Raw genomic sequence first — 26,413 nt, 5'->3', positions numbered from 1 at the left:
CAGGGCTGCAGCTGGGCTCCCGGGCTGCGTGCAGAACGCCGTCTGGCAATCGGCTTAGACACCTAACCAGGGGGCTGTCACTCCATCACGGGGGGGGGGGGGGTCTTCCAGGCGGCCCAATCAGGAGGGACGCCGAGATGGGTGGGCGGGGCAATTGTCAGAACCTCGCGGGACCTCGCGCCTCCTTCACTTAAAGGCACCGTGGGGGCTTCACAGTCTGTTTCGGTGCCCCGTGGCCTGCGCCGCCCGCACAGAGGGTCGTAGCTATGGCGCCGAGACCCCCGGGACCCCCAGACACGGTGAGGGCGTGGGGTTGAGATGCAGACGCGCTGGCAGCTGCGCACTGGCCGTGAAACCCGGGACTCCCCTCTTTTCTCCGCGATGGGGCGCGGCTCGAACTCAGGCCCCGGGCCACAGCGTGGGTCCTGCCTGTCCCCGGGGATCCCGCGTGTCTCTGCGCGGCCACTGGGGCTCGGGTCCGGAGCCTCTCCGCCAAGCCCCCGCCGCCCCATCTCCCCCCAAGTCTGCGGGGCGGGGACCCCGGGGAAGGGGCTGGTGGGGGGCGTCCTGAGTCAGATTTTGAGGTTGCTTTAGTTCCCGAACTTCAGCCGCAGGGGTTCTAGTGGGAAGATGCCTGGCTTCGGGGGTCCCCAGCCTCTCTCCCTCCTCTGTCCCAGCGGCACCAGCCGGGGATGAGCCGCTTAGACCGAGGTCCCTGCACCGACCAGTGTCTAGACCGACAACGAGTGTCCAGATTTCCCTGATGTTTCCTGGCTGGAGCGATAGCACAGCGGGTAGGGCGTGTTTGCCTTGCGAGCGGTCGACCCGGGTTCAATTCCTTCATCCCTGTCTGAGAGATGGCAAGCTACCGAGAGAGCCTGGCAAGCTTCCTGTGGCCTATTCGATAGGCCAAAAACAGTAACAAGTCTCACAATGGAGACGTTCCTGGTGCCCGCCCCAGCAAATGGATGAACAATGGGAGGACAGTGCTGCAGTGCTCCTGCGGTTCCAAAGCCACCTCCACTCCTTCTCAGGGTCACCATATTGTTGTCAGCAGTTCGTCACTGGTGCATTTCATTTCGTGCCAACAAGATTTGTCTTGGTTCTATGATTAAGCAGGAAGCAGAATCAGATCGTGGGATGGGGGATCCCTCCCTGACTGAGCACCGCTGGGTGTGATCCAAATTCACTCTCCTCCATTCATTTAGTCCAATTCTTCTTGTTTGGGGGCCGCACCCAGCGGTGCTCAGGGCTGATTCCTGGCCGTGCTCTGGGATCCTCCTGGCAGGGGCACTTGGGGATCAGATATGTGGTGGCAGGGACTGAACCCTGTTCGGCCGCATGGAAGGCAAGTGCCCTACCCACTGTAAGTGTATTTTTACGTTTTCAACTTTATGTGGAGTTTAAAAACCTGAGCCTCATGGAGGGATGCCGATGGTATCAGTGCTAGGAAGATGGTGGAACTGATTTACCAGGAATGAATGGTGGCAAAGTAACTTTTGGACATGTTTTGGTCATTGTCAACCTCCTCTGAGCTTTCCAGCTAGAACTAAGACAATGGGATCAGAGTGAAAATGTGTCAGACCTGGGGGCTGGAACGATAGTACAGCGGGGAGGGCGTTTTCCTTGCACATGGCTGTCCCGGGTTCAATCCCCAGCATTCCACAGGGTCTCCTGAGTACTGCCAGGAGTAATTCCTGAGTGCAGAGCCAGGAGTAACCCCTAAGCATTGCTGTGACCCAAAAAACAAACACAAAACAAAAATGTGTCAGACCTTTCTGTTGTTGCACAAAATTTACATTTATTAGTATGATGAACGGCAGAGATCAAAAGTGCCGTGAGGGATTGGAGCAATAGAACAGTAGGGAGGGCGCTTGCCTTCACAATCCAGAATTGATCCCCAGCACTCCCCAAGCACTACCAGGTGTGATCCCTAGCACAGAGCCAGGAGTAAGCATTGAACACTGCTGGTAACCAAACAACAAAAATAAAGTTCACGTGTCAGGGGCTGGAGTGATAGCATAAGCGGGAAGGGTGTTTGCCTTGCATGCGGCCGACCCGTGTTTGATTCCCAGCGTCTCATATGGTCCCCTGAGCATCACCAGGAGTAATTCCTGAGTGCAGAGCCAGGAGTAACTTCTATGCATCACCAGGTGTGACCCAAAAAGAAAAAAAGAAAAATTCACGTGTCATTATACAAGACCTTTGTATCACTGATAAACAATGTCCAGTCCTGTCACTCACTCCCCTTCTGTGTATGCATGGGGGTGTTGCAGGGCGCAGTGGTCTATGAGGATGTGGCCGTGAACTTCAGCCTGGAGGAGTGGGCCCTGTTGGATCCTGCGCAGAAGCAGCTGTACCGGGAGGTGATGCGGGAGACCTACAGGAACCTGATCGCCGTAGGTAAGGATGGCCCTGCCCCAACTCCTTGTGCACTGAAGGACAGTGTTTCTCGTTCAGCAATGTGCCTCCTATTAAATTCAGGAATTGGGCCTAGAGCAATAACACAGCAGGCAGGGAGTTTGCCTTGCATGCGGCCGACCTGGGTTCCATTCCCAGCATCCCATATGGTCCCCCAAGCACCGCCAGGGGTAATTTCTGAGTGCATGAGCCAAGAGTAACCCCTGAGCATCACTGGGTCTGACCCAAAAAAGCAAAATAATAATAATAATAATAATAAATAGAATTCAGGAAGGAAGAATATTCATAAATGGGCATGGTCAGAGCTGCCCAGAGGCCTAGTAACTTAATGAGCATTTGGACCTAGAAGCTAATGATTTGTGTGTCATTTCTGATCATTGGATTCATTTTAGGAAAAACTTGGGAAGATCATAGCAAAGAAGATCAGAACCATGAATGGAGTCAAGTAAGGTGAGTCACACAGCAGAAAACAGTGTCTGCTGCGGGAATCTCTTGTGCTGTACATGTAAAGACAAGGCCTTTATATAAATAGTACAGAGGGTTGGGCTTTTGCCCTTTGCATGCGTCCCACCCAGGTTCAATCCCCAGCATCCCATATGGTCTCCTGAGCACTGCAGGAGTAATTCCTGAGCAGAGAGCCAGGAGTAACCCTTGAGCATCACTGGGAGTGGCCCAAAAACCATAGGGGAAGAAAAAGTTTTTAATGGGTTAGAAGACTGATCAGTGTTTAGAACTAACCACAAGTGTGTGGGGCTGAGGGTAGGACAATAATAGCTGGGAATGATCACACTGGACAAGATCTGAGGGTTAAAAGTAGGTAAGGGATATTCTTTATATGTATATAAGGGATATATGACCTTTCAGTATCAATATTGCAAACCATAATGCCCAAAGAGAGGGAACCTGGGGACACTGGTGCTGGGAAATGTGCACTGGTGGAGGGATGGGTGTTGGAATATTTTATGACTGAAATCTAATCATGAACAGCTTTGTAAGGGTTTTTTCTCACAGTGATTCGATAAAAATGTTTTTTTTTTCTTTTTGGGTCACACCCAGCAATGCACAGGAGTTACTCCTCTGCACTCAGGAATTACCCCTGGCGGTGCTCAGGGGACTATATGGGATGCTGGGAATCAAACCCAGGTCGACTGCATGCAAGGCAAATGCCCTACCCACTCTGCTATCACTCCAGCCCCTTAAAAAGTTTTTTTTTTTTTTAAGTTTTTAATAGCTAGAACATGCTAAGCATTTCTTGAAGAAATATTTTTGGTAAGTTGTGCAGTGCAGGGCTAATACAACCTTCAGTGTATGTAAAAACCATATGACTATGAATTGTAAGGTGTGTAAGCTCACACAAAGGGGGCACGGCACACAGCGGTGGCTCTATCTCTCCCGCTGCCCGCGTTTGGTAGTCTCACCCTTCTTCCCCACCCCGGGGAGGTCGATGGTGATGGGCAGGCAAAGGAAGGAACGAGGGCCAGACTGGTTGGTCTTAGTCACAGTTTATTCCAATCCTCTCTCCATCTACACCAGTCTCTCCTCTCTGCCTCTGTCCCCCTCTTCTTCCTCCCCCATGCTACTTCATTCCCCTCCATCCCCCTTCATCCTCCTTCTGTTCCTTCTGATCCCCGAGCCCACTCTCACAGTCTAGTTATATCTCTCTCCATGAGGAATTGGGGGAACCATTACACATAGGAGCGGTCACAATCAATAGGAATAGAAATCTTAGCCTCAGGGAAAGCCGCTCCTAGGACAGATCCTCATTATCAGATCAACCCACCCTAGAGCTGGTTCTCCTGGGTGTGTTTCTTCTCTCCTTGTCTAGCAAACATATAAGCATATATAATATAAATCATTTAAAGCAATATCCATTTTGTATGGATACAGTAAGAAATACCTTAAACTTAAAGAATTGCTCTCCTAGGGCCATCTCGATCTCAGACTACAGTGCTCAGGCCAGATAGTCTTTCCCACCCCTAGCAGGATCCTAGTCTCGTCGTTACCTTTGGATCATGACAGAATTTGTCTATGATCAAACTCTTAACTTATAGTTAAGAATCGTGGCACTTTGGCCTGGCCCATTTCGATGCCAGGGTAGCTCACCACTTGCCCTGGGTCCATTCAGTCCCTCGTCGTGACCCTGCTTTTGGGGTGTTAGGAACTAAGGGCAACTGAGGCTTAAGTTGAGAAAGCAGATGCCCGGGAGTGATAATATTCAAAGCCAATCAAATCCTAAATTACAAAGCATAATGTTAACGGTCTTCCTGTATCTATACAAAAAGGATATTACTTTAAGGTAAACTGTTCATAAGGCATAAGGAGAGGAGAAAGGCAATATTTCACTCATACATATAAAATCATAGATTTCTGGGAAACTGACCTTACAAATTAACAGAGTCTGATTAGGGGGAAAGCTGATTAACTGGGTGGGGAGGAGAGCATAGGGAAGACTGTTTACAGATAAACACAATGGAATGGAAGTGCCTCAGGAGCACTGTGATGGGTGTAACCATATAAACCTAAACTTCTTGTGGAAGGACAAAGCAATGTCACCCTACAGTAAGGAAACCACTCTTGTCTGGTTCTAGAAGTCACTATTTTGGTAAAGCCAAGAGCACCATTTTCTTGCAAGATAGTATATTTTAATTCAGAAAATCAATCAGGGAAGGGAGCCGGGAGTCTTCCTGTAAGTGATGAGTAGTACAGAGTCCTCACTGGGGGCCAGGGAAGTAACTCAACTCTCTGGCGCTAGTCCTTTGTAGCCAGGAGCCTGGCATTGGATTGGCGACACTCCTGGTCTCCTGACTGTCACCAGGAGCAGTCCCTAAGCACCTAAGTCTCCCGAGCCTGCTATCACAAAAAAAAAAAATTATCATAAATGAAGCATGTGATTCTCATTTTTACAGATGTCAGGTGCTCGAGAGACTCCGTGGAGGTAAAGAGGTTAGTCAGAGTGGAGAGAACTTCAGGCAGCTTCCCAGTCTCAGTCTGAACAAGAAAATGACTACCCTGAAACCATGCAAAAGCAGCACGGGTGAGGAGGACTCCAGCCTCCCCGCATCCCTTGCTCAGCATGCCCGGTGCCCCGCTGCGGGTCAGCCAGCTGCATTGGCGAACTCTGGAGAGAAGCCACATCACTGTAAGAGGTGTGGGAGGACCTTCAGATTTCCCATTTCTCTCCGAATCCACGCAAGAACCCACAGTGCAGAGAAACGGTCCCGGTGTCAGCAGTGCGGGAAAGCATCTGCAGGCCACGGAAGGAGCCAGCGTGGAGAGAAGCCCCGTGCTTGTAAAATGTGTCGCCGCACACTGCCCCATGCCTCATTCCCGAGCCATGCACAAACTTCCCCGGTGACGAAGCCATATGAATGCGGGGAGTGTGGGAAGGGTTTCCGCGCCCCCTCCGGCCTTCGAGAGCATGCGATCACCCACACCGGGGACGCAGCTTATAAATGTCTCGAGTGCGGGAAAGCCTACAGGTACCACAGAAGCTTAAGAGCGCACGGGCGGACCCACGCAGGAGAGAAGCCCTACAAGTGTGAAGACTGTGGCAAAGAATTCACTTGCCTCAGATACCTCCGGAAACACACGCGAACTCACACCGGGGAGAGGCCCTACCAGTGCCAGGAGTGCGGGAAAGCCTTAACTTCGTCCTCCAGCCTCCGGACACACATGATCACGCATACCGGTGAAGGACCGCATAAATGCCAGGAGTGCGGGAAAGCTTTCAGGGCCCCCTCGAGCCTGCGCGAGCACGCAATCACGCACATGGCAGACGCCCCCTACACATGCCAGGAGTGCGGGAAAGCCTACCGCTACTACAGCACCTTCCAGACGCACCAGAAAACACACACAGGAGAGAAGCCCTACTCGTGCGGGGAGTGCAGCAAAGCCTTCAGTTGTCTCAAGTACCTCCGGAAGCACGAGAGAACTCACACCGGGGAAAAGCCCTATGCGTGCCAGGAGTGTGGGAAAACCTTCACCACCTCCTCCAGCCTTCGGACACACATGATCACGCACACGGGCGAGGGGCCTTACAAGTGTCAGCAGTGTGGGAAGGCCCTGATTTCTCCCAGCTCGCTGCAGATCCACGAGAGAACGCACACGGGGGAGAAACCTTACGTGTGTAAGTGCGGGAAGGCTTTCCGATCTTACTCGAGTTTCCAAGTCCACGAAAGAAATCACACCGGGGAGAAACCATACGTTTGTAAGACCTGCCCCAAGGCCTTCAGTTGCCTCCATTACCTCCGGCAGCACGAACGAAGCCACACGGGCGAGAAGCCCTATCAGTGCCGAGTGTGTGGGAAAGCCTTCAGTTCCAATTACGTCCAGCTCCACGAAAAGATGCACACAGGGGCCAAGCCCTATGGGTGCAAGGAGTGTGGGAAAACCTACACTTCCGTTTCCAGCCTCCAGAAACATGCCATCACACACTCGGGCGATGCCCCGCACAAATGCAAGGAGTGCGGGAAGGCGTTCATCTCCCTCAGCTTGTTCCGGATCCATGAGAGGACGCACACGGGAGAGAAGCCATACGCATGCAAGCAGTGTGGGAAAGGCTTCAGCACCGGGAGAGGCTTCGAAGCCCATGAGAGGAACCACGCCGGGGAGAAGCCCTACGGATGCCAGACGTGCAGCAAAGCATTCAGTTGTCCCCGTTACCTGCGGCAGCACGAGCGGAGTCACTCCGCAGAGAAGCCATTTCAGTGCAAGATCTGCGGCAAAGCCTTCAGCTCCACGTACATTCGGCTCCACGAACGGACACACACAGGCGAGAAGCCCTACGCGTGTCAGACGTGCGGGAAAATCTACACTTCTTTCTCGAGCCTGCAGAAGCACACAGTCACGCACACGGGGGACGGGCCATACAAGTGCAAGGTCTGCGGGAAGCCATTCATCTTCCCCAGCTCGCTGCAGAAGCACCAGCGGACACACACAGGTGAGAAGCCTTACAAGTGTCAGCAGTGTGGGAAAGCCTTCAGCTCGGCCCTAAGTTTTGAAGTCCACGAAAGGAATCACACGGGAGAGAAGCCATATACATGCAAGACGTGTCCGAAAGCCTTCACCAGCCCCGTGTACCTGAGAAAACATGAAAGAACACACAGTGGGGGCCTGGAGAAGCCAGCACCTGCTTCCCGTGCCTCCAAAGACGCCCAGGTCACTGTCGCAGAACCCACTGAGGAAGGCAGGGAGCCTTCTGCCACCGCTGCTGTCTCTGAAGGGACCAAGGATGCACTGGATAAGACCTCTTGCTTACAAAAAGAGAAAGGACAAAAAACAAAACAAAAAAAGATGTGATTGCAAACAGCCTGGAAAAGGCAGAGAAAGGTCTACTGTTTCACATCTGCGAACTGCAGTGATTCAGGAAGATGTTCGGGGGACTCGCCCACCTGAATTCAAGGACAAGTTCCAGTATGAAAGAGTGTTAGTGGGGGGCTGGAGCGATAGTATGGCGGGTGGGGCATTTGCCTTGCACATGGCCGACCCGGGTTCGATCCCCCTGCATTCCATATGGTCCCCCAGCACCGCCAGGAGCGATCCCTGAGTGCAGAGCCAGGAGTAACCCCTGAGCATCACTTGGTATGACCCAAAAAGCAAAAATAAATAAAATCCACCAAGCTTTAAAAAAAAAAAGTGTTAGTGGGCTGGAGCAATAGTACAGCAGGGAGGGCTGCCTTGCTTGCAGCCAGCCTGGGTTCTATCCCCAGCATCCCATATGGTCCCTCGAGCAACACCAGGAGTAATTCCTGTGTGCAAAGCCAGGTGTGACCCAAAAAAGCCAAAAAAAAAAAGTGTTAGAAAACCAGCTAGGCTGGCTTTCATAGGCTTCTTGGATATCTTAATTTCTTTGCTGCTCAGAGCTTCGTCCTGACTTTGCGCTCAGGAATGATGCTTGCTGGGCCCAGAAGCCCACGTGGGGCACTGGGAATCGTGCAGGGCAAGTGCCCTCCCCGCTGCATTAGCGCTCCTGCCCCAGTGCTTCTTGCGTTTCTTCATGGTTGGACTCTTGTGGACTTCTTCCAGAAACACCGAGGTGTTAAATTCCGCAGGCCAGCTTTGAGCGATGTTCCGGAAAGGTGCCAGAGACTTCCATCAGCGAACAATATTTCCTTTCCATTCTGAAGCCTGTTGGACATGGTTGAATTCAAGTGTGTGCCTAAATGCAATTAGGATTCATGTATTCATACATATTGTCTTGGGGTTACACCGGGCTGTGCTCAGGGCTTATTCCTGGCTCTGCACTAAGGGATCATGCTTGGTGGACTCCAGGGAACAGACCATATGGGGTACCAGGGGTCAAACCCGGGTCAGATCTGTGCCCTGTTGGCTGTACTATCTCCTCAAGTCCTCCCAAGTACACTTAACAAAGCATATACATTCACCTAAGCTGTTTTCACGTTTGGCCCTTTGCTTGTCATTCTACTGGTTATTTAGTGAATAGACTTTGAATTTAAAGGAAATCCTATGATAGATTAAGAAAATGCATGTTCACCCGAGCAATAGTCCAGCAGGTGGATGTTTGCTTTGCATGCAGCCGATCTGGGTTTGAACCTCGGCTTCCCATATAGTCCTCCAAGTGCCGCCAGGAGTAATTTCTGAGTGCAGAGCCAGGAGTAACACCTGAGCATTGCTGGGTGTGACCCCCAAAAAAGCAGAAAAAAAAAAGAAAAAGAAAGAAAATGCACGCTGGAAGGGAGACAGTCTCATTCTGATGCCACTATCCCAGGGAAGACAGATTCACACACAGTGGAGGCTGGGAGAAGCCAGCACCCCCTCCCTGCACTTCAGGGAATCTGTTCCAGCACATTTACCAGGTTCTTTGCTCTTCCAGTAAAAAGCATCACCAAACTACCAACTGAATGATAGTTGTTTGTTTGTTGGGGGGGGCACACCCAGCAGTGCCCAGAGCTTAGTCCTGGCGCGGTGCTGTGGAGTCACCCCTGGTGGGCTCCGTTATCCCTCCTGGATGCTGTGGGTGGAACCCGTGGGCCATGTACGAGGCAGGCACCCTCCCTTCTGTACTATCTCTGCAGTCCTAGGGCTGTTAGTATTTGGGGGAGGTTCACACAGTGGTGCTACTGGGGTGAGGGTATTCCTGAGAAATCTCTCCATCTGTTGTCTGCAGTGCTTAAACACCTTTGAATCCTTTATGCTTCAAATCTCTAAGGACACAGAACAAAATCATCAGCATCATAACAGATCTTCAGTACATTTCCTTGGGGTGGGGGGGTCTGATGGTGCAAGGATGCAGCTTGTGTCTCGTGCTCAGGTTAGACCAGTAGCATTGGGCAGATGGCACTTGGATCAGAGGGGTGTGTGTGTGTGTGTGTGTGCGCGAGCGCGCGTATGTCTGTCTGTCTGTGTGGGTGTGTTGGGAGTGACTTAAATTGATCTGGTGCTTTGCCCTAGAATGATCCCTGAGGTTCCATCACTATCACCAAAATAGAAGAGCCAGACTGTGCGTAAACTGGTGAGGACACAGACGGAAAGGACAATTCACTCAGTCCGCCCCCAAACCTGGCCGTTTAAAAGGACTTAAATCCCCTGACCGCAATCAGGCCTGGCCCCAGCTGCTACCCTAGGTTAGTGCTTGCACCTCTGCAAACAGAATCGGGAATCCGCTGATCTCACCTGGGTCGCATCTCTCCAAACCGGCAATCGTGCAAAACAACCCCAGACAAGGAAAAAAGCGAAAAGTTCTGTTTAAACGCAAAGAAACTTTCTCCACTAACCTCACGCCTGCGGGCACTGGGGTTTAGGCTCTACCCCGAGCCCGCCCACTTCACCTGTCGCTCCTGCTGAAAGGGGCGTGGCCCTGGGCACGGTCCAATCAGTGGCGCCGTAGGGCGGGTTGGCGTGTCACCACCGACCCCAGGCCTGAACAGCAGTCCTGGCCCGGCGCGCTGTGGGTATGCGACTGGCCGGCCGCGCACCGTCCCTGCGGGCTTGGCTGCAGCCTCAGTTGCGCTGTGCATCCCCGCCCCCCCACCCACCTCGAGTCCTGGAGCCGAAGGGAAAATCCCTCCAGAGGTCTCCGACATGGCAGGGGGCGTGTTTTGGGGACTCCGATCTCCCCGCTGTTCCCTACCGCAGGCTGCGGACCCCAGGTCACTGGGGAGCCCGGGCACCTCCGTCTCCCGGGTTCAAACGCGGGGCCGCTGTGATCTGAGGGATCCCCAGTCCCTACTGTCACCCCCGGGGGACCCGTTTCTGTTTTTTGAAAGTTTCGGGGGCAGAGGAGCAATCCCCACCCCGGTGTCCCCCCGCCCCCCAGTTTCCCTGGGGGCATCTGTTAAGTCCAGAATCGTCCCCGCGTGCGTCCCCCAAGACCCCCTTCTTCAGAACCCCCAGCATTCTCGGAGTTCTCATAAGATCTATTCCAGCCCTGCCACGCCATGGTCTCTCTCATTTTGTCTCACTCCGTGGGTTTATTTGTAAATACTTACTATTATTATTGATTGGAGGGGGGGTGTTGGGGCCACACACCCGGCGAGTGCTCAAGGATCACTCCTGGTGGACTCGGGGGACCTGAAGACGCAGGAACTGTATCCTCTCAGGTGAGAAACCCTCTCCCCGCAGGCCTGCAGTGAGGGCAGGCCTTCAGCTGCCCCCACCACCTGCGGGGTCGGGACAGGAACCCCTGAGCATCAGTGAGTGTGACATCAAAAACCCAAACCAGGCCATCTTACAGTACACAGCAACAAAGAAGAAAAGCGGCTGGAGGGCCCCCAGCTCCCGGAGAATGCTCCAGGTCCCAAACAGAGCCGATAACACCAGGAGGTCCCAGATGGGGTAGGTGCTGCCGTCCCACCTTCTCCAGATGGAACCCCGGTGACCATGAGCTCCTACAAACATAGCTCTGGCAAATGGGTACCAGGACATTTTTTCCAAACCACGCGGCCATTATGCAGCCGCGCGACATCTCCTCATATACAAAGTGATCAATGGAAAGTAAATCATCCAATATTTCTCCCTGAAAATCAGGCTTAACTCTTTTGCAAACCACAACATCCAAAAGGAGAGAGAACAAAGGGAAATGCCCTGCCACAGAGGCAGGGTGGGATGGGGGGGATGGGGAGTGGGAGGGATACTGGGATCCGTGGTAGTGGGAAATGGGCACTGGTGGAGGGATGGGTATTTGAAAAATTAAATAAATAAATTTAAGAGAGAGAGAGAGAGAGGTGTCTGCCATAGAGGCAGGCTTCAGGGGAGAGGTGGGAGGGAGGGGATACTGGGGACATTGGTGGTGGAAAATGTACACTGGTGAAGGATGAGGGTGATGGAACTTTGTATGACCAAAACTCAATCACGAACAACTTTGCAACTATGTATATCAGGGTGATTCAATTTTTAAAAAACGATTAAAAAAATTGAATGTTAAAAAAAAAAACCGAAACCAAACAAAAAGAAAACCATAAGGGCAAATGCAGACTGAGTGCAAGCTTTGTATGCAGGATGCCCTGGCTTGATCATGGCTCTATGTGGCCCCCTGAGCACTGCCAGTGCTGGGAGTAGCCCGTGGTGCCCAAACGCTGGTGGAGAATGGAGACAGAACCAGCGGATCAGAATGAGCCCCAGTGGCCAGCGCGATCTGCCTCTCAGGGGGCGGGGCTAGAAACCACCCAATCAGGGCCGCCGAGGGGTGGAGTGGGCGGGCCGCGTCCTTGAGCGCTAAGTTTGGATAAGGCGGGCCGCGTGGCTTCTGAGATGCTACCCCGGATACCCTAGGAGACACGGGGGACCCCAAAGCCATGCAATGGTGAGTTTACAAGGCCAGGAGCCCTACCTGGGCTGGCCCTTGCTTCCCGGCTCCCTCGGATGTAGCCACGGGCAGCTGCGGACCCGAGGCCAACAGGTGCCGTCAGTCCCCAGGACCAGGGATGGATGTGTGGGGTCCCCATCCCTGCATTCTCCCAGGGGACCATTCTTCGAGATGTTTAGGAAGCGGGGCGTCAGATACACCGTATTCACAGCACCCCCAAAGTGATCTATGCCTTTCATCTCCCCAAATCCAGTCTCCTGCCAACTCATAGCTTTGTTGTTGTTTGGTGGGGAAGGGTCCCGGGGCCACCCACAGGGATATGAGGCTGAGTAATATCAGATCCTCCAGTACTCGCAAGTCACCAGGACTGCACCCCAGTGGCGCTGCGTATCCAATCAATCCAGTTGGACCGCGTGCAAGGGGTGCCCCTGTTCAAATGTCCCTGTGCCCTCCCACACCGTGTGTTCGCCACTGGCAATGCAGGGCGCTTTTCATTTGATTCTTTTTCTGATTTGAGGGCCACACCCAAGCAGTGCTCGTGGCTTACTCCTGGCTCTGTACTCAGGGAGTCATTCCCTGCAGTATTTAGTGGAGACCCTGTGTCACTGGGGGTCGAACCAGGGTTGTCCATGCGCAAGGAAAGCACTATCCGACCTTGGGTTTGTGTATTTTTTTTTGTTTTTTATTTATTTATTTTTTGCTTTTTTGGGTCACACCCAGCGATACACAGGGGTTACTCCTGGCTCTGCACTCAGGTGTTACTCCTGGCGGTGCTCAGGGGACCATATGGGATGCTGGGAATCAAACCTGGGTCGGCCACGTGCAAGGCAAACGCCCTACCCGCTGTGCTATCTCTCCAGCCCCTATTTTATTTTTTATTATTTCGGTTTGGGGGTTTGTATATTTTATTCGATTTGGGGGGTTGTATATATTTTATCCAAGGGGGGTTTGGGGAGGTTGTAAGGGCGTCAGGGAACACAGAGGCGGAAGCACAGGCTTAGCGTGCCGGGAGCAGAACAGATCCCCAATGCCACCTGCTCTCCCAAACAGCACTGCCAGGTGTGGCACCCCAAAACCAAAAAATAAGGCACAGAGCCCCTTACATGGGGAGCAGAGGCCTGAACACTGTTTCCAGGCTCAGGGCCCACACAGTCTGCAAAGGGAAGTTTCCAGAGGCTGAGTGAATGAATCCTGGGGTGCCCCCCACCCGTGGGTGTTTGAACTGAGGCCCTCCCCAGGGAAGGAGCTTCTGAACTAAGATTCTGTAAAGCCCCTGGCAAGTGGGGGAGCAGAGCGGTGGGAGCCCAGAAAGGGGCACTTTTTGAGGTGGTGCTGGGTTCCCCCACCTTTCCACATGGGTTTGGGGCTCAGGGGTGGGGGTTTGGCTCTTGAAGTAGGATTCAGTACACTTGGAAAAAGTGGGGGCAGTCCTGGAGTTCTGGATGGGGGCTCGGGCTAGGAACCCACAGGTTTGTTTGGGTCAAAACCTTCAAGGATATGAGGCTGGGTGCTCTGTCACTGACCAGTGGGAATCCTGGGGAGCAGAGCCTTTTATTGGGGGGTTGAGGTGCTCAGGGATCACCCCTGGCAGTACTCAGGGGATGCCTTGGATCTAACTCTGGTCAGCCATGTGCAGTGCAAATGCGTCCCCACTGCACCAGCTCTGTGGGCTGGGAGTGATGCTTTTCATCATTTCTCTCAGTCCAGGCATCGGGCCCGCTCCCTGGGTTCATTCCTCTAGCCCCTCAGGTGACCCACCCCCTTTCTTCAGGCACTGACCCCCTCAGGAATTCTGTTGGACAGGATGTGGGATGCAGGCTCCTGGGCTGAGCCCTGGTGATTAATCCCCTCTGTTATCCCTTAGCTCGCTTCCTGTCTGTGTCTTTTCCAGGACTTGGAAAGGGAAGTTGATGACAAGTCTCTTGGGAATACAAGGAAAGTCTGGGACAGTGAGAAGGTTTGTTCATTCTACGTATCTTTTATTTCTCTTTGAGGGGGTTGAGGCCACATCCGGTGGCGCTCAGGGCTTGCTCTTGGCTCTGCTCAGGGCTCACTCCTGGCCTCTCCTCTTGGGGATCACTACTGGGGGGGGCTCCAGGGGCCCTCTGCAGTGCCAGGGATAGAACTTGTTTCAGCTAGGGTATACCCCGCAGCACTGACTGGTGTGGAATTGCCAGGATGAGGCGGGAAGGCAGAAGGTGGGGACCCTGGGCAAAGAAATGGGGGAAGGGCAATGGTTTTGCTGGGGTACCCCAGAGACAGAGGGCGCTGTGTCTCTGATAGGCTTGGGGGAGAAGGACCAAGCCCCAGGCAGGAGATGGGCTCCCCCAAACAGCTGCCACTTAACAAGAACAGAGGGGAGATAGTCTCCTGTCCTGGGGGCCCCCAGTACTTCTACTGTCCCCCACCCCCTCGAGTTCTGGGATCAACCTCACCCTGTGAAACCACCATCCCTCATGTGTAAGCCTCCTAACCCTGATTTGAGGGCTCTGGAAAGGAAATGATATATCCCAGGATTTACAAGCCTCCAGCGGGGACCCCCTCCCCGAATTCCATGTACTTGAGAGGCCTAAAATGCAGCTCAGAGGGGACCCAGGGGACCAGGACAAGGCAGTGAAACCAGTAAGATTCCCCAGCTGACCCCAAGTAAGGCTAAGAGCCTGCGTACCCCCACAAGAATGAGGATGGGCAGAGCCGGAGTGATAGTACAGAGAGGAGGGCGTTTGCCTTGCACACGGCCAACCCAGGTTTGATCCTTGGCATCCCATATGGTCCCCCAAGCACTGCCAGGAGTAATTCCTGAGTGCAGAATCAGGAGTAACCCCTGAGCACCGCTAGGTGTGGCCCAAAAAGAAAATAAAATGGGGGGGGCACTGGATCGATAGCACAGCAGGCAGGGCCTTGCATATGGCCAACCTGGGTTCAATTCCCAGCATCCCATATGGTCCCCCGAGCACCGCCAGGAGTAATTCCTGAGTGCAGAACTGGGAGTAACCCTTTGTACATCGTTGGGTATGACCCAAAAAGCAAATAAATAAATAAATAAATAAATAAATAAATAAATGAGAAAAGGAAAAAAGAATGAGGACAGGGTGTTGGGTCTCATGCTGACACTGGTTGACCTGCCCCTTGGGGACTTGCACTTTTGCCCGGGATCCCACCGCAGAGAACCGTGGAACCCTAGTGATCTGGGGTAGAACTGAGATCTCCACAATGAGATATAGTGTTGTGGGGAGCGTATATGCTTTGCATGTGGCCCACCCGGGTTCAATCCCTTGCAACTCATAAGGTCCCCTGAGCACTGCCAGGAGTGATCCCTGAGTGCAGAGCCAGGAGGAAGCCCTGAACATTGTAGGGTGTGGCCCAGAAAACAAAACAACAACAAAAAACAGAAAAAAAAATCCCTGGCATCCTTTTTAAATAGACACACCCCTTGGGTACCAGGTTTTGCTGCCAATGTCACTGATGGAAATGCAGATTGTCATCTTACTGGACAGATTAAATATCGTTATCCTCTTTGCAAACTGCATCCTTGAGATTTTTACCCCTCAATCTCTGCAGAAAAGAATGTGCAAACTGGTTTGTAGAAAGATCCATTCTCCAGCGTCCTGGGGTGCCCGGATGCTGCGTCCACAGACGGACAGGGCCTCAGAATGGGCCTGGCTTGCCTGTCCCGCCGTGTGACACCTCCTGACTTGGTCCCTCGCTAGCCTTCCCCACGTGTCCTGTCCCCAGGCGGATCTCCACTGAGGAGCATTGGTGGAATTTACCGGAAAGCTCCTCAGGGTTCTTGGTCCGTTGGATTGTCTGGAGCAGAAACCCTTGTGGACCCGGGTTCGGGCAGGGTCTAGTTCTCCCAAGGGAAGAAAAGGTGGAGGTGGGGAAGGGATGCGCATGCCCCAATGACCAGAGCTGGGCATGCGGACCCCCAGAATGACAGATGGTGGTCACTTTTGCATTTCAGCCTCTGGGGAGAAGCGTCCTGGGCTACTGCCTCGATGCCGCGCACTGTCCCTGCAAAGGCCGCCCAGCCTGGACACAGGTCGGCCCAAAGGCGAGACCCTCTGGCCCGTCACTCAGTCCCGCAGTGGGTGTGGCCAGGAGAACCGTCCGATCGGAGGCGTGGCCAAAAGCTTGCGTGGAGGCGTGGCTTTGTAGTTGCTATAAGGTGGCATGGGCAGGACGCCGGCTTTCCTGCATGCAGCCTCACTTGCTGCGCGCCCCTCGCTGCACTCCTGCACCCGCGGCCTTCCAAAGGCCCAAGATTCCCACGCCCGGATTACCACCAGGCTGCTGCTTGCGGCAGAGCTCGGAGCATCTACTATCGCGCCTCCCGGGATGGTGAGAGTGCAAAGGGAGGGTGACAGGCACAGCAGGGTACCAGGCTTCCCGAGGGCGTTGGGCATCAGTGGGGCCACAGGGGCGACTCCAGGGTCTATCCGCTCCTGCACGGCTACTGGGACCCCAGCCCCAGTCCTCTGTCCACTGTGCGTCTTCCATCCTGTGTCTGTCCCGGTGGTGTGGGGGGCTTCGGGGAGCAAGCTGGGGGGCGGACCACGATGACTGGTCCCTCCTTTCTTCAAGGAACCCAATTTTCAGCAGTTTTCCGAAATCTTTGGGAGCAGGGTTGCGATTCACACACCCAGGTTCTTCCACCATGCTTCCCCCAGGAGTGGCCGTGCGCCCCTGCTGCACATCCAGGCACGCAGGCCCGAAGCTCCAGAACCTCCCCGAAGCTCCAGAACTTTCCCGCATTCCCCAGCACCATCTTGCCCTCGCCAGTTCCTCCCAGCGACCTTAACCATTTGTCCCCCGCGTGCATTGCCGCTGCAGGATCGGGATCGCAATCCCGGCTCCCGTCGGCGCCGGCGCCGCCGCATCCGCAGAGTTCTGGGGACATTCCCGGGGGTTCTTTTCTGGCCCTGGAAGCAGCCCTTGCAGTGCACGTGAACCCGCCTGGGATGGTTCCCCCGCACTGCCCAGGGAGGGACCTTCAAGCCCGGAGTATGACGAACACCCCTGCATGTGACCCAAGTTCCGCTCCCCACACCCTACCCTTGCCCTAATGTTCATTGCTGTGTATGGATGTTTGACTAGAGCAAAAAAGAAGCGAATAAGCACCTCCCCAGAGTCAGGTTCCGGAGGCCTGGCCCCGAGCCCGAGACCACCCCTGGGCATACATGTCCTATGATCCAGGCAGAGGTAGTTCTTTCAAACTTTCCTGGGTGATTTGTCTTCAGCAAACCTCCTCAGGATTGATGGTTTAGTAATTTTGTCCCCAATTTTTTCCAGAGAACTTTTTTGTTTTACCTTTTTTGGTTTATCTTTGGCCTTTTGGGTCACTCCTGGCGATGTTCAGGAGTTACTCCTGTCTCTGCACTCGGGAATTACTCCAGGTGGTGCTCGGGGGACCTTATGGGACACCAGGGATCAAACCTGGGTGGATCATGTACAAGGCAAACACCCTCCCTGCTGTAGTATCGGTCGGGCCCCTTTTTTTTCAGAAATTTTTAATTAATGGTTAGGCAACTCAGTAGGAGAGCACTCGCGTTGTGCCTGTGAGGCCGTGGATTGAGTTTTTCCTCACAAAAGAGTAACAACAACAAAAAATAAATATATATTATACTTTTCTTGGATCGATCTGGGATCAACCCAAGCCACCTCTATGTAGACAGCATCTGAACCACCATATTATCTCTCCAGACCAATTAGTATATCTTTTTTTGAGGGAAGGGGGTTGGGTCACACCCAGTGATGCTCAGATCTTATTTCTGGTTCTGTACTCAGGAATCACTCCTGGGGACCTGGCAGAGGGGGGGTCCTATGATTGCCAGGAACTGATCCGGGTTGGCTGTGTGCAAGGCCAGCACCCTGCCTGCCGTTCTCTCTCCAGCACTATCTGAGGATTTATTTTGGTAGGTGGATATGGTATCACGGGGGCGGATGGGGTGTGTGTTGTACTCCCTGCTCGGCTTCCCTGGTTTGCTCCCAGGGAACCTCAGGCTTGCAATATTGGGGATGAGCCTAAACCCCTGGGCTGCCACGTCTGCCCTCTCCCTTTGACCTCTCCCTGGTCCCTGGTGATTTCAGATGGAATACAGGGCTTGGATTTCCCACATGGAGACATGAGTTCACTTAGCACTGTCTGCCAATTGTTTGCCCTAAGAGCGCAATAACTGCTATTATTTTCTGGAAAGGAATAATATTTGTGCGTTTTTCTTAACTATACTCAAGCCTGTGCTAGGGACCCCCATGGTCAAGCAGTTGGGCCCCCTTTGAACTGGGTTCCAGGCTTACTTACACCCCCTGGTGGTGCATCGCAGCTCTGCATGTACCCGCACCCCCACCCACCACCATCACCATTTTTTAAAAAATTGTGTTTGGAGCGAAAGCATAGCGGGTAGGGCGTTTGCCTTGCACGCGGCCGACCCGGGTTCGATTCCTCCGCCCCTCTTGGAGAGCCCAGCAAGCTACCGAGAGTATCTCGCCTACGCTCTCCCTGTGGCATATTCAGTATGCCGAAAACAGTAGCAACAAGTCTCACAATGGAGGCGTTACTGGTGCCCACTTGAGCAAATTGACGAACAACAGGAGGACAGTGCTACAGTGCTACTGTGTTCAGGGAGCACTCCTGGCAGGTCTCAGATCTCGGGGGACCCTATGGAGTATCGAACCTGGGTTGACCACGTAAAAAAGCCAGCACCTTCCCAACTCTATCATCTCTCCTTCCCTTTGTGCTTTGAATTTTTTTCTTTTTAATTTTTTTGAGGGTCACACCCAGCAACACTCAGGGGTTACTCCTGTTCTGCACTCAGGAATTACCCCTGGCGGTGCTCAGGGAACCATATGGGATGCTGGGAATCAAACCCGGGTCGGCCGCGTGCAAGGCAAACACCCTACCCGCTGTGCTATCACTCCAGCCCCATGTGCTTTGAATTTTTTTTTAACAGTCTGGGTGTGGGCGCCATGGGGTACTGGGGCTGAAACTTTAGCCTCCCACTCACATGCTAGACTCTTGCTCTGGACAATTAAGCCACATCCTTCCCTGCAGCCATTAGTCTTCAAAAATTATCCCAGAGGCCAGAGCAATAGAACAGCAGGTAGGGCGCTTGCACGCGGAGGCTAACCCAGGTCCAATCCCACATAGTCCCCTGAGCACAGCCGAGCCTGGCCCAAAAACAAAAACACAAACCAAGAAAACAATTGGTTTGGTTCTAATCATGGTTTCTTCTGCAGAAACGTAACCATTAAATCCCGTCACTGCCACAGGAATTTACATTTTCTGACTATGGAAGAGAAAATACAGCCTTGGAATTAGTTGAATTATTTTCAGTGATGCTTATGAAGAAGTCGGTGAGACAGTTGAGCACAGGCTTTGCATGTGGGAGCCCCGGATTTGCACCTCCAGGGTGGGAGTGTAGGCAGGATGAATGGGACTCTGGACAAAGCATTGCGTTTTGCGAGCGTTTCCCTGTATGTTCGAGGGGGGACTCTGCCAGAGGTTGGGTGTCCCGAGTTGCGGGGGGGGGGGGGATGGGGAGAGAGAGGCTGGACCCGCATTGGGGGCTTCCCACAAACAGTTGTCACTCAAGAGGAGCAGAGCGAGACGGGGGCAGCCACGTCCACTTTCCTCTGCAAGAGCTCCTCAGGCTAACCCCACTCCTGCTACAGAGACCCTCATCCTCGTGGCTTTGGGGTCAGCACCCCGGTTTTGCTATGGTGCAGCCACTTACCGGAGCCGCTTAAATTGCCTGAGTAGCAAAATCTGCCTAGAAACAGAGGCTGGTTCCAGGGAGCGGGGCGGCAGCGCGTTGCTTGGAGACACTGTGAGCGTGCCTGGTCCTGGCGCGCCCTCTGCCGGTGGCTCTGGGATTCCTGTCTGTGTCCCACCTTCCCCAGGGAGCCGGGGATCACGCCCTTCTCAATCTCCCCAACATCCCTTGTCCCCCCTCTTTATGTTTTTTTTTTGGCTTTTTGGGGTCACACCTGGCGATTCACAGGGGTTGCTCCTGTCTCTGCCCTCAGGAATCACTCCTGGAGGTGGCTCAGAGGGCCCTATGGGATGCTGGGAATTGAACCCGGGTCGGCCGCGTGCAAGGCAAACACCCTACCCGCTGTGCTATCACTCCAGCCCCTGTCCCCCCTCTTTAAAGATCCCACGAGAGCAGGAAGGACCGAATCTCAGCGAGTTACAAGCTCACTTTTGCACTTGGAAATCATTAACAAAGCTGGACCTCCTCCTTCTGACTTTTTTATTTTTGGTCACACCTGGTGGTGCTCAGGAATCACTCCTAGCAGTGCTTAGGGTACCCTAAGGGCGCTGGGGATTGAACCCTGGTCGAGTGAAAGGCAAGCTCCCTAGCTGCAGTGCTATCTCTCTGCCCAGAGAGGGACTTAACACGGTCCCATTAAAGAGCATTTTTACTAATTCAGCTGCATCTGACTACTTCTCATGGCTCAGAAACTTCTGGTCTAGGGTTGGAGTGATAATATAGTGGGTAGGGCGTGTGCCTTTTATGTGGCAACCTGGGTTTGATCCCTGGCACCCCATAGGATCCTCTGAGCATTGCCTGGAGTGATCCCTGAGCACAGAGCCAGGAGTAAGCCCTGAGCATCACTTTGGGTGGGGAATAAAAATAGACAAACAAAAAGCCAAGAAGCTGGAGATGAACTCATTTCCCTGGTTCTCCTGAACTCAGATCCTGGAGAACAGTAACTTTTGTTATATTACATTTTATTTTATTTTTGGCTTTTGGGTCACACCTGGCAATGCTCAGGGGTGACTCCTGACTCTTCACTCAGGAATTACTACTGGCATTGCTCAGAGTACCATATGGGATATTGGGGATCGAACCTGGGTCAACTGTGCAAAGCAAATGCCCTCCCCGCTATACTATCGCTCCAGCTCCAGAATCTTTGACTTGTCCCACCTTATGGGACGGTGATGCTTGTTTTACTTATGTGAATATTCCTAGCAGTGGTCTGAAGAGATAATACAATGGGTAGAGCACTTGCCTTGCATATAGCTAACCTGGTTTCAATCCCTGGCATCCCATATGGTCCACCAAGCACCACCAGGAGTAATTCCTGATTGTAGAGCCATTTGGTGGACTCGGGTGCCCGCTGTGCTCTTGGACTGACAAGGATGGCACGGTTGGGATCTGGGTAACGAGGTCCGAGAAGTGATGTTTTGCCGTCACAGTTGTAAGTGAACCTGCATGTGGCTGTGCTCCATGGATCGTTCGTGTGGCTGGTCCGTGTTGTAGGATTTGGTGGCCTGTGAGGACGTGGCCGTTTACTTCAGCCTGGAGGAGTGCGTCCTGCTGGACCCTGCAGAGAAGCAGCTGTACCAGGAGGTGATGTAGGAGACCTACAGGAACCTGGCGTCAATAGGTGAGGATGGCCCTGCTGCCAGCACCTTGTCCCAATAGAACACATGTCCCTGGCCCAGGAACATAGTCCCATTACATGTTTAGATTAGATACTCAGAAAACCTTGGGGGGTGGGGAGGGTGGACCACACCAGGCAGTGCTCAGGTCTTATTCTTGGCTCTGCAATCAGGAATTACTCCTGGTGGTGCTTGGTGGACCATATGGGATGCCAGGGATTGAAACCAGGTTAGCTATATGCAAGGCAAGTGCTCTACCCATTGTATGATCTCTTCAGCCCACTGCTAGGAATATTCACATAAGTAAAACAAGCATCACCGTCCCATAAGGTGGCAACCCAGTATGACTGACTGCTCTTCTCTGGGTCTGCATTCTACAGAGGAAGAAGGAAGACCCTGACATGGGGTGGTGAGTCCAGAGCCTGGGGGAGAAATCTAGCATGAGTCAAGCTCAGCAGGACAGCAGGGCCCACAGAGGCTTCCCTGCAATGAACACTTTATTGATTTGGGCCACATCTGGTGGCTCTCAGGGATCATTTCCTGGAGGGGCTCAGGAGATCCTCTGGGGTGCCGGGAATTGAACCCAGGTCTGCTGCATGTAAGGTAAATACCTTAACCACTGTACTCTAAACCCTGGACAGTTTTTTTTTGTTTGTTTTTGGGTCACACCTGGCGATGCACAGGGGTTACTCCTGGCTCTGCACTCAGGAATTACTCCTGGTGGTGCTCAGGGGACAATATGGGATGCTGGGAATCGAACCTGGGTCGGCCTAAACACCCTACCCGCTGTACTATAGCTCCAGCCCCCTGAACACTTTATTTTTAAATTTATTCTTGAGCGGTCCCAGTAACGTCTCCATTTTGAGACTTGTTATTACTGTGTTTGGCATATCGAATACGTCACGGGTAGCTTGCCAGGCTTTGCCGTGCAGGCGAGATACTCTCGGTAGCGTGCCGGGCTCTCCGAGAGGGGCGGAGGAATCGAACTCGGGTTGGCCATGTTGGCCGCTTGTAAGGCGAACGCCCTACCCGCTGTGCTATTGTTCCAGCCCCAAATTTATTCTTACAGTGTTTTTTTTTTGGGGGGGGTGGAGGGCGGTGTCACACTCAGTGGTGCTCAGGGCTTACGCCTGTCTCTATGCTCAGAGATCACTCCTAAAGGAGCTTTGGGGTGGGGGTGGGGAACCGAGCCCTGGTCGGCCACATGCAAGGCCCGTGCCTTTGCCACTATCCTGTCTCTGCCTCCTCTCCTTTTTATTGTGTTTTGACACCACACCGCCAGTGCTCATGCCTGATACCGGTCTAGTTCTGCGCTCAGGGATCACTCCTTCTGGGGATCGAACCTGGGTGGCCTGTGTAGACAAAGCAAGCGCTTCGCTGCTGTCCTAGGGCCCCGGCGCCATCCTGTGCCCCATCGTTTCCCGCAGGGGTCCCACGGTGGCGGCAGGGCACACGGGGAAGCAACGCAGTCCTGACGGAGACCTCTGCAGTGGTGAGAAAGCAGCAGCGCAGGCCAAACCCCGGGGCTGCAGCCTGGGCGCCAAAGCCTTCGCCACGCATTCGTCCCGGAACCCGTACCTGCGCTCCTGCAGCGGCGCCCCGATGGCCGCGCCCGGGAGGGTGGGGCGGTGACCCACCCGGCTGCCGGCAGAAGCTCTACACGTGCCAGGCGTGCCGCAAAGTCTTCAGCTGCCTGCGGCCCTTCCGGAAGCACAAGCAGAGACACTGCGCCGAAGACCGAAGACCTACGCGTGTCCGCACTGCGGCCAGGCCTGCTCCCTGCAGTCAGTGTGCAAGCACGCGTGCACGCACACGCGCGAGCGGCCCTACCCGTGCCCACGCTGTGGCAAGGCCCTGTGCTGCACCAGCTCGTTCTGCAGCCACACATGCACGCACACGGGCGAGTGGCCCTACCAGTGCCCGGGCTGCGGCCAGGCCTTCCCGTCGCGGGGCAGCTGCCAGCACCACCTCATCACGCACACCGGCGACTGGCCCTATAAGTGCCAGGCGTGCGGCAAGGCCTGCAACCGCCCCGGCTCCTACCGCGTCCACGAACGCCCGCACAGGCTGAGAAGCCGATCACCTGCCCCGTCCGCAGTGAGGCCTTCAGCTGGGCCAGCTCCTCCGGCCCCGCACTCGGCTGAGAAGCGCCGCCACCGCGCCCGTGGCAGTCAGGCATTCCACCCGCTCCCCACCTTCCGGGTGCTTGCGTGTAGGCACACGGCCGAAAAGCCCCAGAGCTGCCGGCAGCGTGACGAGATCCTCGCTTCACTCACCAGCTTCCACCGCCAGACGACAGGTGACGGGCCATGCAAGTGCCTCGACTGTGGCCAGGCCTTCAGCTGTGCCAGCTCCTACCGCGTGCACACATGCAAGCACATGGGCGAGAAGCTGTTCGCCAGCGCTGTCTGTGGCCAAGCCTGCAGCTGCGCCAGCTACGTGCAGGTGCACGCGGGCTCGCACAAGGGCGAGAAGCTCTTCACCCGTCCCATCTGCGGCCAGGCCTGCGGCTGCGCTAGCTACATGCAAGTACACATGTGCACACACACGGGCGAGAAGCCCTATGCGTGGCCCAGGTGTGACCAGGCCTCCGTCTCCTGCACCACCTTCCGGGGCCACCTGTGCCCGCACACAGGTGAGCAGCCGTACCGCGGCGATACGTGCGCAAGACCTTCCGCCCTCCCAGCTCCTACCGCAGCCACGGGAGGATCCACACGGGCAGAAGCCGCTGGTGTGCAGGCACCGTGGCAAGAACTTCAGCTGGCCCACATCCCTGCACAAGCGTGTGGTCAGGATGCACAGCACATGGGCTGCGGTACCTGCGCCTCCGCGAAGGCCGCCAGCAGCCCCCAGACCAGACGCAAAGGCCTGAGATTGGAGGCGAGTGAGGGGTCCACTCCACTCAGCGTTGACCCTTACGTGGCGACTTGAAGCACAAGGTCCCGGGCGGCTTTTGCAAGTCCGAGAAGTGGGTGAGCAGCGCTGGCTCCTTATCCCGCAGGCGGCCTGGATGCCTCAAGTGCCCTAGATACCTCGAACTTGCAGACTGGGGCAGCCTGTCTCCATGGAGACAGAGCCCGCACTCCCTCACTTCCTAACGTCTTTTCTGTTGTTGTCTCATCCTATAGTAATGACGTCTGTGTTCCCAGACCCCTGTGCTAGGCAGTCAGGAAGAGCGGCTGGGAATATACTCCTCTCTGGCCTGAGCTAAAAGTACCCCAACTTCCTGTGAGAAGCTTCACCTTCCAGAACCTTTCAGACACTGAGGACTAGTTCTGGTTATTCCCAGGCCAATATGATTCCTCACTACATTTAAAAGTCTTCTTTTACTGTATGTATCACCTTTGGGTCCATATTCCTTGGAAGGGACTGGATCTATAGGCCAGCAGGGAAGGTGCTTGCCTTGCACAGGGGCTGACCCAGGTCCAATCACTGGCATCGCCTAGACTCGCCTGAGTACCGTCAGGAGTAATTCCTGAGCGCAGAGCCAGGTGTGTCCCAAAACAAACAAAAACCCAAAAAGTTCCTTGGAAATGCTTTATTAACTGCTTCAACAATATGTACACGAGCAGATCATTGCTTCTTGTCCCGGCTAGACTAGATTAAAACCATACTGTCGGGGCTGAAGCGATAGTGCAGTAGGTAGGGCATTTGCCTTGCAAGCGGCAGACCCAGGTTCAATCCCCGGCATCCCATAGGGTCCCCTAAGAACTGCCAGGAGTAATTCCTGAGTGCAGAACCAGGAGTAACCCCTGGGTGTGACCCCAAAAATCAAAACAAAACAACAACCATTACTTTCATTGGGACTTTCTGATCAACCTCGTTAGTGTAGTGAGTTCGTCCTTCCATAGACTGACTTCCTGGTCCTACAGGTTCTTTAGGATTTCTTTATTTTTTTATTTTTTTATTTTTTTTTGCTTTTTGGGTCACACCCGGCGATGCTCAGGGGTTACTCCTGGCTCTGCACTCAGGAATTACTCCTGGCGGTGCTCGGGGGACCATATGGGATGCTGGGAATTGAACCTGGGTCGGCCATGTTGGCTGCGTGCAAGGCAAATGCCCTACCCGCTGTGCTATCGCTCCAGCCCCCAAGGATTTCTTTTTCTAGACAGCTTTTCACTATTTATGCCTTCATCCCGTGCTAGGTTTGTCATGGGATAAGTTTCTCATTTATGCTTAATTAAAATGAACGTATTTTGTTGTGATTCCTTCTTCCCCACAAGGATCAGGATGGGGGCTGGAGCAATAGTCCTGCATGGCAGGGGGGCATTTGCTTTGTACGTGGCCGGTGCGGGTTCCATCCCTGGAACCGTGTCGAATCTCCCAGCCCAGCCAGAAGTGATCCCGGAGTGTCAATGGCTGTGGACCTGTGACCCTATACAGTGAGTCAGAGGGGCCTGAGGGGCAATAAGGGTGTGATTGTGAATCTCCTCTGAGACGGTCTTTTGGTTTTTGTCTGTTTGTGGATGTCACACCTGGATGATGCTCGGGGGTGATAGTACAGTGGGGAGGGCACTTGCCTTTCACATGGCCAACCCGGGTTCGATCCCTGGATTCTCAATAAGGTCCCCCCAAGACCCTTAGGAGTGATCCTGTAGCACAGGCAGGAGTGTCAGCCCTGAGCACTGCTGAGTGTGACTCCAAAACAACCCCCAAATGTTAATAAGGCCCAAGTAGAGGAACTCTGGTTCCAAAGTGGCCACTCAGCGGTTCCAGAGTGGTGGAACTTTGGGTGCCAAAGTATAGAAAACCCCCTGCTGAGCCCGGGACCACAAAGTACCCCAGAACAGCAGCTTTTTTTTTTCTTTTTAAGGAAAGAGCATGAGAAATACAGAGGGTCT

General features: G+C 53.8%; 1 protein-coding gene across 1 annotated transcript; it reads left to right on the top strand.

The window, feature by feature from the left end:
* The first annotated feature begins 209 nt into the window (after positions 1-209).
* On the top strand, positions 210-24,503 carry LOC130028852 (zinc finger protein 433-like). The gene is made up of 8 exons (XM_056119696.1): positions 210-299; positions 2,277-2,403; positions 2,814-2,871; positions 5,328-7,578; positions 14,076-14,141; positions 21,451-21,545; positions 23,000-23,192; positions 23,343-24,503. The coding sequence occupies exons 1-8, from the start codon at positions 267-269 to the stop codon at positions 24,501-24,503; spliced, it is 3,984 nt and encodes a 1,327-aa protein (XP_055975671.1). The 5' UTR covers positions 210-266.
* The last annotated feature ends 1,910 nt before the right edge of the window (positions 24,504-26,413 follow it).

This window comes from Sorex fumeus, unplaced genomic scaffold (assembly GCF_029834395.1).
Source record: "Sorex fumeus unplaced genomic scaffold, SorFum_2.1 ptg000041l, whole genome shotgun sequence".
In the NCBI taxonomy this organism is placed as follows: Eukaryota; Metazoa; Chordata; class Mammalia; order Eulipotyphla; family Soricidae; genus Sorex; species Sorex fumeus.
Note: the sequence above shows the minus strand (reverse complement) of the source record. Positions and strands in the feature narration are given on the sequence as shown.

Coding starts and splice junctions, on each gene's coding strand:
- LOC130028852 (XM_056119696.1), top strand. CDS start 267: ATGGCGCCGAGACCCCCGGGACCCCCAGACACG. Junction 300..2,276: donor CCCCGGGACCCCCAGACACG/GTGAGGGCGTGG, acceptor GGGGTGTTGCAG/GGCGCAGTGGTCTATGAGGA. Junction 7,579..14,075: donor GTGCCTCCAAAGACGCCCAG/GTCACTGTCGCA, acceptor TGTCTTTTCCAG/GACTTGGAAAGGGAAGTTGA.